Raw genomic sequence first — 16,793 nt, forward strand, 5'->3', positions numbered from 1 at the left:
AGTATACTGCATCTCTGTGTACACATATAACCCTATGTACAACAGAAGACACGTGACCGACATTAACAGGAGAAACTTAGAGAAAGGTGTATGGAGCCACGTCTCTTAGAACTTCTTATTGAACTCCTTACTGTAGTCTGAGCTCTCGCCAAACCGTCAGTAGATGGTAGTAATTCCCCATGAAACAAAGGGTGAACTGCCAACAAAAAAGAAGATCTACTCCTTCTCCCGCCCCTACTAGTAGGAGCAACGTCAACGCAGGCAAGCGCTGCCCCCTAGTGGCCGGAGGAATTCTCTTCAAGTTGGTCCCGTAAAAAAAAATCGTAAAAACCGGACATTTTTATGAATTTATAAAACCCGCCCGGACAACGAGGATACTGCGTGAAAGTAGGACTTGTCCAGGCAAAAGAGGACGTTTGGTCACCCTAACATACGGACAATGTGGAGTTTTCAATCAACCTACCGTGCATGTTTTTGGAATGTTGAAGGAAATTGAAGCACCCGGTAGTGTTAGAAAACATTAAAAAATCAACAACAACTGGCATGGAAATCTACATCTTGGCAGGCATGAGTGTAACGTAACAAATACATTTACTCTCGTGACTGTGCCAAGACGTTGGAGCTAAGGCCTAGCTAGACAGCGAGCTAATCTGGGAAATGACAATGTCAGACATCCGTGTGGTTTGCTGACTTTATTCAGCTGCTCGTGACATTGACACTTACAGAATGAAACTAAATTAAAATTAAATAAATCAATAACAGCAATTCAAATTTTCTTTTACAAGTAGCTGCTGATACAGCAATATCAAACGATTAGCATGGATTAGTTAGCATTCACATATCACCAATCACATAAACTCGCCCCAAGTATTGGACCACAATTGAAAACGTACAATAAACAGTACAAAATGGGTTTTACAACCCCTAGCAAAAAGTATGGAATCACCAGTCTTGGACGAGCACTCACTCAGACATTTTATTATGTAGAACAAACAGATAAAAAGCTTGAAAAAATACTGTAATTAATGAGTTCAAAAGTGCAACTCTGTGGCATTCGGAAACACTAAAAGAAAGGAATAAAAAACTTGTGGTGGTCAGTAAATGTTACATTTATAGAGCAAGTGCAGGGAAATAAATATAGAATCACACCATTCTGAGGAAAAATATATGGAATCATGAGAAACAAACACAGAAATAACAATCAAAACACCTCTCTAGTATTTAGTTGAACCACCTGTGGCTTTTATGACAGCTTGTAGTCTCTGAGGCATGGACTTGATGAGTATTCTTCATCAATTTGGTACCAACTCTCTTTTGATTGCAGTTGCCAGATCATCCTTGCAGGTCGGAGCCTTGCTGCGGACCTTTTTTTTTTTTCAATTTCCACCACAGGTTTTCAATAGGGTTGAGATCTGGGCTATTTGCAGGCCATGACTTTGACTGGATGAGTCTTTCTCAAAAGGATGCTTCAACAGTTTTAGCTCTATGGCATGATGCATTGTCATCTTGGAAAATGACATATTTTCAATTGAAGGGATAAGAAAGCTGTCAAAAATTTCAAAGTAAATTTGTGCATTTATTGAAGATTTAACCACAGTCATCTCCCCAGTGCCTTTGCCTGACATGCAGCCCAATATCATCAAGGACTGAGGGAATTTTGATGTTTTCTTTAGGCAGTCATCTTTGTAAATCTCACTGGAACGGCACCAAACAAAAGTTCCAGCATCATCACCTTGTCCAATGCAGTTTCTTGACTCATCACTGAAAATAACCTTCATCCAGTCATTCACAATCCATGATTGCCTCTCCTTAGCCCATTGCAGTCTTGTTCTTTTCTGTTTAAGTGTCAAGGATAGTTTCCTTTTAGCTTTCCTGTATAAAAATCCCATTTCCTTTAGGTGATTTTGCACAGTTATGTCACATACCTTGACTTCATCTTCCTCGCATTTCTTCTTCATTTGTCTTGTACATCTTCTGTTTTCAAGACATCCGGCCTTTACTTGTTTGTCATGACATTTGGATGTCTTCCTCTGTCTACCAGTACGCTTAACTTTAACAACCTTGCCATGCTGTTTGTACTCGGTCCAGATTTTTGATACAGCTGTCCGTTGCTAATTAGCATGGCTATCATAATTTACCTCAAACTGAGAACAGTACTCGCAAAAAATGAGTACCACTACTGTTGTGCTAATATTATAGTGTAGATACAGTGGGGCAAATAAGTATTTAGTCAACCACTAATTGTGCAAGTTCTCCAACTTGAAAATATTCGAGAGGCCTGTAATTGTCAACATGGGTAAACTTCAACCATGAGAGACAGAATGTGGAAAAAAAAACAGAAAATCACATTGCTTGATTTTTAAAGAATTTAATTGCAAATCATGGGAGAAAACAAGTATTTGGTCAATACCAAAAGCTCATCTCAATACTTTGTTATGTACCCTTTGTTGGCAATAACGGAGGCCAAACGTTCTCTGTAACTCTTCACAAGCTTTTCACACACTGTTCCTGGTGTTTTGGCCCATTCCTCCATGCAGATCTCCTCTAGAGCAGTGATGTTATGGGGCTGTCATTGGGCAACACGGACTTTCAACTCCCTCCTCACTCTGTGGCGTCAAAATGATAACAAGAACGGTGAGCAAAAATCCCAGAACCACTTGGGGGGACCTAGTGAATGACCTACAGAGAGCTGGCACCACTATAACAAAGGCTACTATCAGTAACACAATGAGCCGTCAGGGACTCAAATCCTGCGCTGCCAGACTTGTCCCCCAGCTGAAGAAAGTACACGTCCAGGCCCGTCTGCTGTTTGCTAGAGAGCATTTGGGTGATTCAGAAGAGGACTGGGAGAATGTGTTATGGTCAGATGAAACCAAAATAGAACTTTTTGGTAGAAACACAGGTTCTCCGGTTTGGAGGAGAAAGAATACTGAATTGGACCATACCCACTGTGAAGCATGGGGGTGGAAACATCATGCTTTGCGGCTGTTTTTCCGCAAAGGAACCCAGACGACTGATCTGTGTAAAGGAATGAATGAATGGGGCCATGTATCGAGAGATTTTGTGTGAAAATCTCCTTCCATCAGCAAGGGCATCGAAGATGAGACGTGGCTGGGTTTTTCAGCACCACAATGATCCGAAACACACAACCAGAGCAACAGAGGAGTGGCTTCGTAAGAAGCATTTCAAGGTCCTGGAGTGGCCTAACCAGTCTCCAGATCTCAATCCCCTAGAAAATCTGTGGAGGGAGTTGAGAGTCCGTGTTGCACGACGACAGCCCCAAACCATCACCGCTCTAAAGGAGATCTGCATGGAGGAATGGGCCAAAATACCAGCAACAGTGTGTGAAAAGCTTGTGAAGAGTTACAGAAAACTTTTGGCCTCCGTTATTGCCAACAAAGGGTACATAACAAAGTATTGAGATGAACTTTTGGTATGGACCAAATACTTATTTTCCACCATGATTTTCAAATAAATTATTTAAAAATCAAACAATGTGACTTTCTGGGTTTTTTTTCCACATTCGGTCTCTCATGGTTGATGTTTAACCATGTTGACAATTACAGGCCACTCTAATATTTTCAAGTGGGAGAACTTGCACAATTAGTGGTTGACTAAATACTTATTTGCCCCACTGTGGTTGCTACCTGATCTTTCATTTTGTTCATCTTTTCCACTTGGTACAGCATTTCAAACAAGTAGCAATAAATTTGGCTGTCCACCGACAAAAAAAACTAACTTTTACTTTGGGTAGATTTTTACACCAGTAGCTTCTTGTATCTGAGTTCAATTGAGTGGAATGTCCTTCATTACAAACTTTCAAAACTCACCTCAAGCAGGGGTTGAAAGTAAACCAGTTCTGTAACCGCTAACTTTTAACTTCTTAGTAATTTATTGTACAGTGCTGTGTTTTATTGTAACCTCTTGTTCTCTCTTAGGTCTTCTTGTGTCCTTCTGTTCCGTTGCCTGCCTCGGGACTGTGGATGTAAATTACCATTTTTGCTATAATCCGGCATATTTTAGTCTTAGATGTGTTTAAATTAATGTGTTAACTTGTACTTGAATCGATATTTTGGGTTACTCTGTTAACAGGCAATCTAGAACACATTATTTAATGTTCCGTATACTTGGAGCCATAAAAAATAATGACCACATACTGAGGGGGAAAAACAATGAAACAGCAGGCCATTGTGTTATATTACCTCACAATGTTGTTGTTGAAGTTGTTGTAACTTGCCATTGAAATCATGGAACCAAAAGCAATTCCCAGGGAATTAAACACTTGGGCAGCTGCATGAACCCAAACCTGCATATGTGAGGTATTGACAAAACAAAAGTAACAAATGAATAAATGATAAACACATGTTCTTTAAATTACCACCGATACAAAAAAAAACAAACAAAAAAAACGTCTTGATTACGGTACTTTGGATTTTGGGTGATAAATCATGAATGACTTTTTAAAAAACATAACCATTCCATGGTCTAGATTTTACTGGGTCAATATTCTTGACCAAAAATATCGAGGGGCAAAATGCACTCGTTGGCTAGATCTCGAATTAGTTTTAAACTCACCATTGACACCTTGTGGTGTATTTCAATCACTACCTTACGTAGTTAAAGAACGGGAGGGAGCCCATGTGACGTCCCGCTCGGCGACGTCAACAATGGCGAGCTATTATCGGTAGTTTATTTTTTGATTGAAAATTTTACAAATTTTATTAAAACGAAAACATTAGGAGGGGTTTTAATTAGTGCTGTCAAATTTATATTATTTACTATTAATCACGTTAAAATATTTGACGCAATTAACGCATGCACGGAATGACCCGTTCGTGCGTTGCCTCAAACAGTTTACAATGACGGCGTTTTAGCACATTGAGAGCAAAAAAACACAGAAATGCGAGTGGACACAGGCGTTCATTGGACCACACCTTTTATTGGCTTAAGCTTTGGCAACTTTTTCACAATAAATATTTAAATATTGTGGCGAACAATGTGGGGAAGACTGACAGGAGACTGTCTTTTTCATAACACGCTTATTTGAACATGATGCAGAACATACCGTACTCTATACCATTTGCAGCCACCACTGACAGTCATGGATGCCCATTAATTAATTAATTTAAAACTCGCCATTGACACCTTGTGGTGTATTTCAATCACTACCTTTCATATTTAAAGAGACTGTGGAAGAACGGCAGGGAGCCCATGTGACGTCCCGCTCGGCGACGTCAACAGTGGCGAGCTATTAGTTTATCTTTTGATTGAAAATTTTACAAATTTTATGAAAATGAAAACATACAGAGGGGTTTTAATATAAAATTACTAGGGCTGTCAAAATTATCGCGTTAACGAGCGGTAATTAATTTTTTTAATTAATCACGTTAAAATATTTGACGCAATTAACGCACATGTCCCGCTCAGACAGATTTAAATGACAGTAGAGTGAAATGCCCACTTGTTAATTGTGTTTTATGGAGTTTTTCCGCCCTCTGCTGGCGCTTGGGTGCGACTGATTTTATAGGCTTCAGCACCCATGAGCATTGTGTAAGTAATTATTGACATCAACAATGGCGGGCTACTAGTTTATTTTTTGATTGAAAATTTTACAAATTTTATTAAAACGAAAACATTAAGAGGGGTTTTAATATAAAATTTCTATAACTTGTACTCACATTTATCTTAAGAACTACAAGTCCTTTTATCCGTGGATCACTTTAACAGAATGTTAATAATGTTAATGCCATCTTGTTGATTTATTGTTATAATAAACAAATGCAGTCCTTATGTACCGTATGTTGAATGTATATATCCATCTTGTGTCTTATCTTTCCATTCCAACAATTTATTTTGCAGAATATATATATATAATTTACAGAAAAATATGGCATATTTTATATATGGTTTGAATTGCGATTAATTGCGATTAATTAAATTTTTAAGCTGTAATTAAAAAAATTTTAATCGTTTGACAGCCCTAACAATTACTATAACTTGTACTCACATTTATCTTTTAAGAACTACAAGTCTTTCTATCCATGGATCCATTTAACAGAAAGAATGTTAATAATGTTGATGCCATCTTGTGGATTTATTGTTATAATAAAAAAATACAATACATATTAAAGATGCACCGATACCGATACTAGTATCGGCAGGCGGCGCCGATCCGGCCCAAAATGGTGGTATCGGTATCGGCGAGTACCAACAAAGACGGCGCAGATACCATTTACCGGTCCATTATTATAACATTTGACCGCAGCCTTTTTTTTTCCTCCTGGCGCTCACTACACTTTGTCTCTGTGTTGTGTGATGACACGTGACCACCAAACAGCTATCGCTATTGGCCTGCTCCAGACCAATGAGAACGGGCCAATAGCCACTTCTGACCAATGACATGGCGACATGGCCGACATGGCGGCATGGCGGCGGTCGGGAAATATTTCAAAATAGAAATCCCGTCAATTAAAATCAATGGCTGCGTGCAAGATTTGCGGCCTGAAAGTTTCGAGATGTGGAGTTAAATCGGCCAGTTTCATTACCTCGAACCTGATAAAACATGTGAAGACGAAACGTGAACGAGCACAACGAGTTTGTGCCTGCAAGAGCAGGACTGCTATCCAGAGGAAGGGCGCTGGACAGGTGCAACAATCTCTGGTCAGTTCACTACGTCTACTTAACTTTTATTGTCTTTTACTGAAATAAATGCTGCAGTAATTTGGGAACTGTTTCCAAAGTAGGGTTGCCACCTTTCAGAAATAGAAATAAAGGACCCACCCCCTCCCGAAAAAAACGAGGCTAATAGAGAGACGGGATGCTGTGGTCAATTATTATTACTTATAATTGTGAGCGTCCGCAAATGCGGAAACAAGGTTGGACCTCGAAGCGGACAACAAGCGGGAGATAAGTACAAGGGTGTAATGATTGCAAACAAAAAATAACACGCGATCGCGGGATAGTAGAAATAACAAAAGGAGTCCGTGACAGCAGGTCGACGGAGCTCAATACTACAAACTCGAAGATTTAATAACTAAGACGATAGGCAGCGAGCCAAAAAGCCAAAATAAAAACACTCAAATACCTGCACAGGGTAGAGGTTACAAACGAGTGCAGCACACTACCAGAAAAAACCCAATGCAGGGGCGTAACAAGCAAATGTAGCGAGACTATAGTGCGAGATGTCAAATGGCGATTAGCAAAGCAAATATCTCGGCAGCCTTCTCTGAGCTCACCCGTGCTTAAATGCTGCGTTGATGAGCCCGCATTGGATTCAGGTGTGATCTCAGGAACGCCCCCACTAACAGCCCAGCAACAAAACACAATCTAACCAGCAGCAGAATGTGACAATAATTTCATGAAAGTTGCACTGTTTGGCCTTTAAGAGGTTTAAAAAAAGTTTACTCAATTCATTCAGAGTTTATTATTATGAACTTATTTTTACTTTCTTACTGTTGGGCTAGTATTATACTTTGTACTAGTCTTTTTCCTATTTTGCAAAGGTAAGCAACAGCCTGACAAAGCCTTGATAGCAATGATTTCACATCCAATTATGTAGCTCTTTGGGAAAAAAAATAAAATAAAAATAAATAAATAAATGTTTTATATAATATATAATCAGGGTGGTATCGGTATCGCCAGATACTGCACAGCCAAGTATCGGTATCGGGGCCAAAAAATGGTATCGGTGCAACACTAGTACATTTGTACAGTATTTTGAATGTATATATCCGTCTTGTGTCTTATCTTTCCATTCCAACAATAATTTACAGAAAAACATGGCATATTTTAGAGATGATTTGAATTGCGATGAATTGAGATTACCGTATTTTTCGGACTATAAATTGCGTTTTTTTTCATATTTTGGCTGGGGGTGCGACTTATACTCAAGAGCGACTTATGTGTGGAATTATTAACACATTATGATATAATTTCACATGTTTTTTGGTGTTTTGCAGTGACACTGATGGTTTTGTAAAGTTGTTAGCATGTTCTTATGCTATAGTTATCTGAATAACTCTTTATAGCTATGGCCACGGTCGCGTTCTGCCTTTGGCAGTGTATGTTCAATTGTATTATTTACTTTTTTATCTTGAAATGGATGCATTTAGTTTGTGGCGCTTTCACGCCCACGTGAGGGCGCACTCGCACTTGTTTACGTGACCAGGCAGAAGAAGACGGACAGCTACGTAGCTCTGAGTGAGTGAGTGGGCGAGTTAGCTAGAGAGAGTAGACGGATGCGAACCTACTTTCATTGTTTATGCTTTTAAATCATCTCTACAGAGGCAATGCCTGCGTGTATCACCTTTTCTGTTGTTGTGTGTTTTCCACCCGCGATCGGACACTTAGAGCCAGTTGTGTGGTTGTTTGAACGATGTGCTAATGATAGCGAACGCATGCTAACCTGTTACTTATTACTAATAGTACCTAATTATCATTTATTTACGTTGATGCGAACCTGTTTTCTATCGAGGACCAAATTGATTCAGCAAATTATACGGACGTCCAGCATTGTCTTTTGGGAGTTCGCTGTATAGCCAGGACAGGCCGTAGCGTAGGACAGTATATTCACATTTCGTTGTTCATGCACTGTACACTGTACATTTATTTAGCATGTTGTTCTCTATTGTATTTTTATATTAAATTGCCTTTCAAGATGACATGTCTGTCTGTTCATGTCTGATTTTATCAAGTAAATTTCCCCAAAAAATTCGACTTATACTCCGGTGCGACTTGTATATGTTTTTTTTCTCTTCGTTGGGCATTTTATGGCTGGATCGACTTATACTCAGGAGCGACTTGTAGTCCGAAAAATACGGTAATTAATTTTTAAGCTCTGATTAACTCGATTAAAAATTCTAAACGTTTGACAGCCCAAATATATATATAACTTTTAGAAAAATATTTACACATCTACAACTCCGCATCTACGTTCTAAACATAAAGTCACATAAAACATTACCTTCACTTCAAAAAGTTTGTTCCAGACAGGTGTCACGAAGTACAGGACACCCTCTTTGGCACCAGGTAGTTGCATGTTGTTAATGAGCAGGGCGAACAAGATGAAATAAGGAAATAAAGCAGTGAAATAAACCACCTACAGAAAGGGATAAAACAATCAGATTACCATTAAAAGGTTTCAAAGGTACAGAATGGAGAATTTGTCATCATTAATTATAAGAATACAATTCATGTTAACGAAAAAATGAGGTAGATAAGCCAAGCTGAACTTTGCAGGAAGCATAAACATATCAAGCGACAAAGATATCTTGCTTTTCTGACCTTTCCAGTTGATTTCACTCCTTTAAAAATGCATAAATACACAATGACCCAGGCAAGGAAGAGATAGCCGAAGAGTTCCCACTGAAGGTCACCGACATTTTCAATTCCATTAGTTTTCTTCAGAAGCCTGTGACTAGTCAAAATAGAAAAGATAATGAAACTCATTAATCTACAGGAATAATGGGAATCCATTGTTGTCGCTCAAGAAACGGTCCACAAAATCCCCAAGCCTGATTAGGGCTCGTTTAGGTTTGGAGGTTATACTACTTCCCAAGGAGCAAGTCATTACAAGTTATATAATGTGTTGGTTTTTTTTGTGTGTGTGTGTGAATATGATGACCGGGCTTACTGTGGTTTAAATACATAAATAGAGATTGTGAGAGATTGGCACATACAGTGCCCCTGGGAAGTACACTACTCACAGCACTTACCTTTTTCCAGATTTTTTATGTTGTAACGTTATTCCAAAATGGATTCTATTTCCCTCAAAATGTCACACAAAGCATTCAATAATTACAATGTGACTAATTAGTAGTGCTGCAACGATTAATCGATTAACTGGAGTATTCGATTAGAAAAAAATATTCGAATTAAATTCTGTTGCTTCGAGTATTCGTTTAATTAAAGTGGCGTTTTAATGGTTTATTTTGAAAGTGTTTGCAATTAGTTTTATTGATGAGTGTGGCTACACTGCCCTCTGGTCTGCCTCTTTTCACATGGCTGACTCCAACTGCTCCCTGTTAAGACCGACGTAAGCTAAGTTTTTGTTTGAGCTAATGTTTTTTAATGCATTCTTAATTTAGTTTATTTGTATATTTAGCCGTTTTTTTGTGGGAATATGTGTCTGACCAATTTGTAAAGAGCATTGTAAAAATAAATAATAAATAAATTAAATTAAAAAAAACTTTAGCCTTTTATAGCATTTAAGCTAGCGGACTTTTTGTATGTACATTTGCCAGTTGTTCTTTTGTTGTCCATAGATCCTCATTTTTTTTAAAAATTATACCGTTTGAGGCTCAGCTCAGGTATTTTAATTTTTCATGTTCCTTATCCGATTAGTCGATTATTCGAACTAAGTAGTCAATCGATTAATCGACTACTAAAATATTCGATAGCTGCAGCCCTACTAATTAGTTTTTTGAAGTAAGATTAACAACACTGCTCGTTACCTTGCTTAATAAATGTTCATCATGACTCCTAAGAACTTCCGTAATTTTCACACTATAAGGAGCACCTGACTATAAGCCGCCACCCACCATATTTAACATGAAAACGGCAGTTGTTCATAGATACTAGAGCTGTCCCGACTAGTCGACGTCATCGATGACGTGAATGCGTCGACGGGCAAAGCATACCGTCGACGGGTAAAGACGGGTTAAAAAAATAAAATAAAAATACATGCGGATAAAGTTTAGAATGGCAGGCGCTCGCAATGCAAGCGGTTGTTACTGGCACCCCCAAGGGGGCCGCTGTTATTCCAATGTGTCCGGCATTGTCAGATTGAGCAAAGAGGAAGAAAGTGGGCGAACGAGAGAGAGGGAGCGAGATCGGTGAGTTGGGAAAGTGCGCGGGTAGCGCGGAGTTGAGTGAGTGCATCCCCACGTTTTTGTTTTGGTCAATAAAAGTAACCATAAAGAGTCATCCGACGCCTCTCTGTGTTTTTATGCACGCCGCCGCCTTCCTGAGGAGGAAATCAGACGAACCGACGACAACGAGCCAAGTGAATCGCCGGTTCACGCCACACTACGGCGAGGAGTTGAAAACACCACCAATTACCAAAAAAGGGCAGAATTGGTAACACGTGAAAGCGGCATAAAGCCAAAAAAGCGGACTAGAATAGCCAGAGCCTGGAATTATTTCAAGGAAAATATGGAGAGTGCCACTGTGTGTACTCTTTGCTAAGCTGAGCTCGCATACCACGGTAGCACGTCGGCTATGAACGAACACTTGAAGCGCCGTCACCCAAGTGTAATTTTTGAAGACAACAAGAAATAACAAGCTAGCGGATTGTAAATCCATACAACTTTCTAACGATTTTTTTAATGGAAGTTGCCTTTATGTGCGTCGTATCAGCGTGCATTTTTATTTAATAAAATAATTAATACATATATAATTATATATTTTTTTTTTTAATTATTGTGACATTTATTAGGATCATGGAAGCTCCCAATCGGGGAAAAATATATACATATATCCTGTATATACATAACATAATAATAATATATATGGAAACAGCACTGGCCTGCTTACTGTAATCCATTACTGCATTAATGTTAGTTACTTTATATTATAAAGTATTATTGTGTATAGAGATGTCCCAATCGATCGTAGGACAGGACACCTGCCTAAAACGTTTGCACAGTACTGTATATATTTTTTTTTAATTATTAAATTTATTAGGATCATGGAAGCTTCCACTTGGGGAAAATATATACATAGTATACAGTATATCCTGTATATACATAATATGATAAAAATATACAGTACTGTGCAAAAGTTTTAGGCAGGACACCTGCCTAAAAATTTTGCACAGTACTGTATTTGAACTTGGAAGTTTTTGAAAATAGGCCCCCCTACGGTTCGGTCCCAAGCCCCGTGTCCCGTAACTGATAGTGAAAAAAGTCTATGATTCATCCTTCACACAGCCGTTGGAAACAGAAATGTTGTTTAATTCATCTGCAGGCGACCGGGAGATCAGGATTTTATGACACTGTGCGGATGTGCGCTGGTCCTCACGGGTAACGCAGTCTTCCTTAAGGCAAAACACTACCTCTTTTTTCCACTGGCGTCGCTAAAATCGATCAAAATTGGAAAGTTACCTAGCGTTGCTTTAAGCGAATGTTATTTGTATTTGTTTTATTTCTAATTAATTAGAAAAAAAAATCAAAATTATTCTTCAAGTAGTTATAATTAGTTCTGCAAGATTAATCAAGTAATTCAATTTTAAAAAAGCGTTGAATCAAATATTGCTGCTTCGACTATTTGTTTAATTAGAGTGGCTTTGCAATGGTTTGTTTTGAAAGTGTTTGCATTTAGTTTTATTGATTTGGGTGGATACGTTGCTCTGTAGCGGCAATAATGAATGTGACATATCAGATTTAACATGGTTGAATCCAGCTGCTCCCTGTTAAGACCAACATAAGATAAGTTTTTGTTTGAGCTAATATGTTTTTTTAATGCATTAGTAATTTAGTAGATATGTTAAGAGCATTGTAAAACTATGTTAGCATTTTGTAGCATTTAAGCTAGTGGACTTTTGCTATCCAAGTTAGCCAATTGTTCTTTTGTTTAACTTAGATCCTCATTTATTTATTTTTTTATCACCGTTTGAGGCTAAGCTCAGGTATTTTATGTTTAAATGAAAGAATTTTATTTTGTATTCACATTTTATGCTATTTTGAAAGTGCAATTTTGGCAAGCCTTTGTTGTACATCTCCTAAAATTTATTCACCGACTGCTAAAATAATCGATATCTGCAGTCATAGTTATAATGGGATGCTGTGTGCAGCATTTTGAGGATCACAAATGTTTTGTTCCATTTTGAATAAGACAATGACAAAAGTGAAGCACTGCAGGTAATGGTGAAAACAAACAAAAAATGCAATTAACATGTCTTACTCAAAGAACTGTTGGCTTGCCGACTGCAGATCTGAAGTGTTGCCAGGTAAACCACTGGAACAGTTCTTAAAGACATTCCAACTGTTGTCGCATGTCTTCCATGGAGGTGTTGCTCCGAAGGAGTTGAACAAATAGAAAAGGGCCCAGCTCATGAGCACATTGTAGTAAGTGCAGAAGACATAGGAGATAACCACAGTGGCAAGACCGACACCTGTGGTGAAAGATTAGTTTTCAGACAACGCTTTGAAACATGTCACTTAAAACTAAATTAACCCGTCTGTAACCAACAGTTTTTACGAAAACATCTACACACCCCTGTTCAAATACCTTTTTTTTTTTTTTTTTTTAAACGACACCAATCATTCATTCAGTCATCTTTAATACCACTTATCTTCATCCTTAAAGAAAAATCTAACATTACTGTGACCTCTAATCTCCACAATATAAGTGAAAAAAGTGGAAATTGTTCTGAGAGTTGATACAAGGATTACCAACTGAGATTAAGACTGCACATACCAATGCATTAAATCGATTAAAATCGATTAATAATTTAGTTACCAACGAATTTGATAATCGAATTTTGCCGGCAGCTATGAAGAGTCCTGTTTGGGTCCTTGTTTGGGTGATCTGAGCAACAGAGAGAGAGTTCACTGCTACACTCCAGTTGGATTGCTGAATCAATAATATTATAAAGTGTCGAGACCAGTGCTGCAACGATTTATTAATTAATTCCAGTAATTCAATTAAAAAAAAAACTTCAAATCAAATTTTGCTGCGAGTATTCGTTTAATTAGACTGGCGTTATAATGGTTTGTTTTGAAAGTGTTTGCATTTATTCTTATCCATTTGGGTGGATACACAGCCCTCTAGTGGCAACAGTGAATATGACATGACTAATTTAACATGGCTGACTCCACCTGCTCCTTGTTAAAAGCAACATAAACTTTTTGGTTTATCATATATTTAGTGGGGCTGTCAAACGATTAAAATTCTTAATCGAGTTAACTACAGCTTAAAAATTAATTAATCGTAATTAATCGCAATTCAAACCATCTATAAAGTATGCCATATTTTTCTGTAAATAATTGTTGGAATGGGATGATAAGACACAAGATGGATATATATATTCAACATATGGTACATAAGTACTGTATTTGTGTATTATCACAATAAATCAACAAGATGGCATTAACATTATTAACATTCTGTTAAAGCGATCCATGGATAGAAAGACTTGTAGTTCTTAAAATATAAATGTTAGCACAAGTTATAGAAATTATATATTAAAACCTCTCTGAAATATCAACAAATCTTAGCTGCCTCTTACATTCCTAACCATAAAAAGGGACAAATTCTGCAGGAGGATAGTGCTCCATCGCATACTTCAATCTCTTCCTCAAAGTTCCTCAAGGCAAAGAAGATCAAGATCCTCCAGGATTGGCCAGCCCAGTCACCAGCCATTAACATCATTGAGCATGTATGGGGTAGGATGAAAGCGGAAGCATGGAAGACGAAACCCAAGAATGTTGATGAACTCTGGGAGGCATGCAAGACTGCTTTCTTTGATGTTCCTGATGACTTCATCAATAAATTGTATGAATCCTTGCCGAAGCCCATGGGAGTCACACAAAATATTAAATTTGGATCTCACAGCACCACTACTTCATTCACTTATGTTATGTAACATATTTTTGTATTGGAAGTACATTTTTTGTTGAATTTTCACACTACTTTCTGTTGGCGACAAAACTTTTGTCTTGCCAAAATTTGACTTATATGTCTTCATGACATGATAAATCTTTTTTCAGTGAAACAAATATTTTTGTACATTCAACATAATTTGGGAGGCTCTTAGCTTTCATATGAGCCATTTCTGAAACCAATTGAATAATTAAAAGTCAGGTTATTAGCAATTGTTTCTACAAAATGGATAAGCGACAAGACTTTTGTCAGGTACTGTATATACTAGGGCTGTCAAAATGATCGTGTTGACGGGCGGTAATTATTTTTTTAGTTAATCACGTAAAAATATTTGACGCAATTAACGCACATGCCCCGCTCAAACAGATTAAAATGACAGCACAGTGCAATGTCCACTTGTTACTTGTGTTCTTTGGAGTTTTGTCACCCTCTGCTGGCACTTGGGTGCGACTGATTTTATGGGCTTCAGCACCCATGAGCATTGTGTAATTATTGACATCAACAATGGCGGGCTACTAGTTTATTTTTTGATTGAAAATTTTTTCAAATTTTATTAAAACAAAAACATTAAGAGGGGTTTTAATATAAAATTTCTATAACTTGTACTAACATTTATCTTTTAAGAACTACAAGTCTTTCTATCCATGGATCGCTTTAACAGAATGTTAATAATGTTAATGCCATCTTGTTGATTTATTGTTATAATAAACAAATACAGTACTTACAGTATGTACTGTATGTTGAATGTGTCTTATCTTTCCATTCCAACAATAATTTACAGAAAAATATGGCATATTTTATAGATGGTTTGAATTGCCATTAATTACGATTAATTAATTTTTAAGCTGGAATTAACTCGATTAAAAATTTTAATTGTTTGACAGCCCTAGTATATACAGTTGAAGCCAGAAGTATAAATTGATTGCAAACACCAAAATGATTTAATTTTATTAAATGCCCCAATAACGAGTTAAAATGTCCTAAAGAATATAAGAATATATCCTTAGTCAAATAGACATTTCCTTGCATTGAGTAGCATTTACTTTTAACATCGTGACTTGGGTCAAACGTTTTGGGTAAACCCGCAAGGCTGAACAAAAAATATGCATTAATTGAAAACAAAAACATGCATTTGAAGAGGGGTGTATAGTTTTGTTTTTTTGTTTTTAATGTGCATTTATCAATTTTGTACACAAGAATGTTTTAGATAACTGATCATAAAAAAATGTTGGGGAGTAAAAAAACATCCAAATTATTTAGCCCTGGGAGAATAAATTCCTAAAACCCTGAAAAATATATCAATGTTACTGTTAAATCGTTTTACTAGCCCCTCCAAAAAGTATGTGATTACATTTTCTCCCCGTCTTCCTTTATTGCCTGTAAGAAAACCAGCATGCACATGAACATACTTGAGTCCCCCATCAGACTAAATGAGTTGGGGGGGAAAAGTACATGCAAAAATACTTGGAACAGCTGTTGCTTCACTTCTCTTTTACTGTCAAATTATTGCCTCAGCAACAGACACACCGCTCAAGTGACAAAATAGGAACAATGGCATGCTATGCTATTGCTCCCAGTCATAATCCAAACATTATTGTGGTAATTAATTAGTGATGCACCGAAATTATAATTAGCTGTAAAGGAAAACTAAAAAAAAAAACATAAGAAAAACAAAAATGGTGGGATCATTTTTGGCCAATTTTAAGTGTGATCTAGCAATGTCTGCTAACGAGAGTGCTAAATCCGGGGTTGGGTCGCGGGGGCAACAGCTTTATCAGGGAAGGCCATACTTCCTTCCCCCCAGCCACTTCACCCAGCTCCTCCTGCAGGATCCCAAGGCGTTCCCAGGCCAGCCGAGAGTCATACAGCCCCAAGCAAAAAGTATGGAATCACCAGTCTCGGGCGAGCACTCACTCAGACATTTTATCATGTAGAACAAACTCAGATAAAAAGCTTAAAAATAATGAATTAGTTCAAAAGTACAACTATTTAGCATTATGAAACACTAAAAGAAATGAATAAAAAACATGGTGGTGGTCAGTAAATGTTACTTTTATAGAGCAAGTGCAGGGAAATATATATGGAATTATTCCATTCTGAGGAAAAAATATGGAATCGTGAGAAACAAACAAAGAAATAACAATCAAAACATCTCTAGTATTAAGTAGCACCACCTCTGGCTTTTATGACAG

At 37.5% G+C, this 16,793-nt stretch overlaps 1 protein-coding gene across 2 annotated transcripts in view; it reads right to left on the reverse strand.

Annotated features, from left to right (window-relative positions):
- The window catches only part of si:ch211-225b11.1 (uncharacterized protein LOC561694 homolog), a 78,938-nt gene that overhangs the window by 26,148 nt on the left and 35,997 nt on the right, over positions 1–16,793 (reverse strand). For both annotated transcript variants that reach the window (XM_057832008.1, XM_057832009.1), the window contains exons 3-6: positions 12,901–13,111; positions 9,283–9,415; positions 8,963–9,097; positions 4,203–4,306 (exon numbers count right to left, since the gene is read on the reverse strand). In XM_057832008.1, coding sequence (XP_057687991.1) covers positions 4,203–4,306; positions 8,963–9,097; positions 9,283–9,415; positions 12,901–13,111 — 583 coding nt within the window. The remainder of the gene's footprint in view (positions 1–4,202; positions 4,307–8,962; positions 9,098–9,282; positions 9,416–12,900; positions 13,112–16,793) is intronic.

The sequence above is a fragment of the Corythoichthys intestinalis genome, chromosome 3, assembly GCF_030265065.1.
Source record: "Corythoichthys intestinalis isolate RoL2023-P3 chromosome 3, ASM3026506v1, whole genome shotgun sequence".
Taxonomy (NCBI): domain Eukaryota; kingdom Metazoa; phylum Chordata; class Actinopteri; order Syngnathiformes; family Syngnathidae; genus Corythoichthys; species Corythoichthys intestinalis.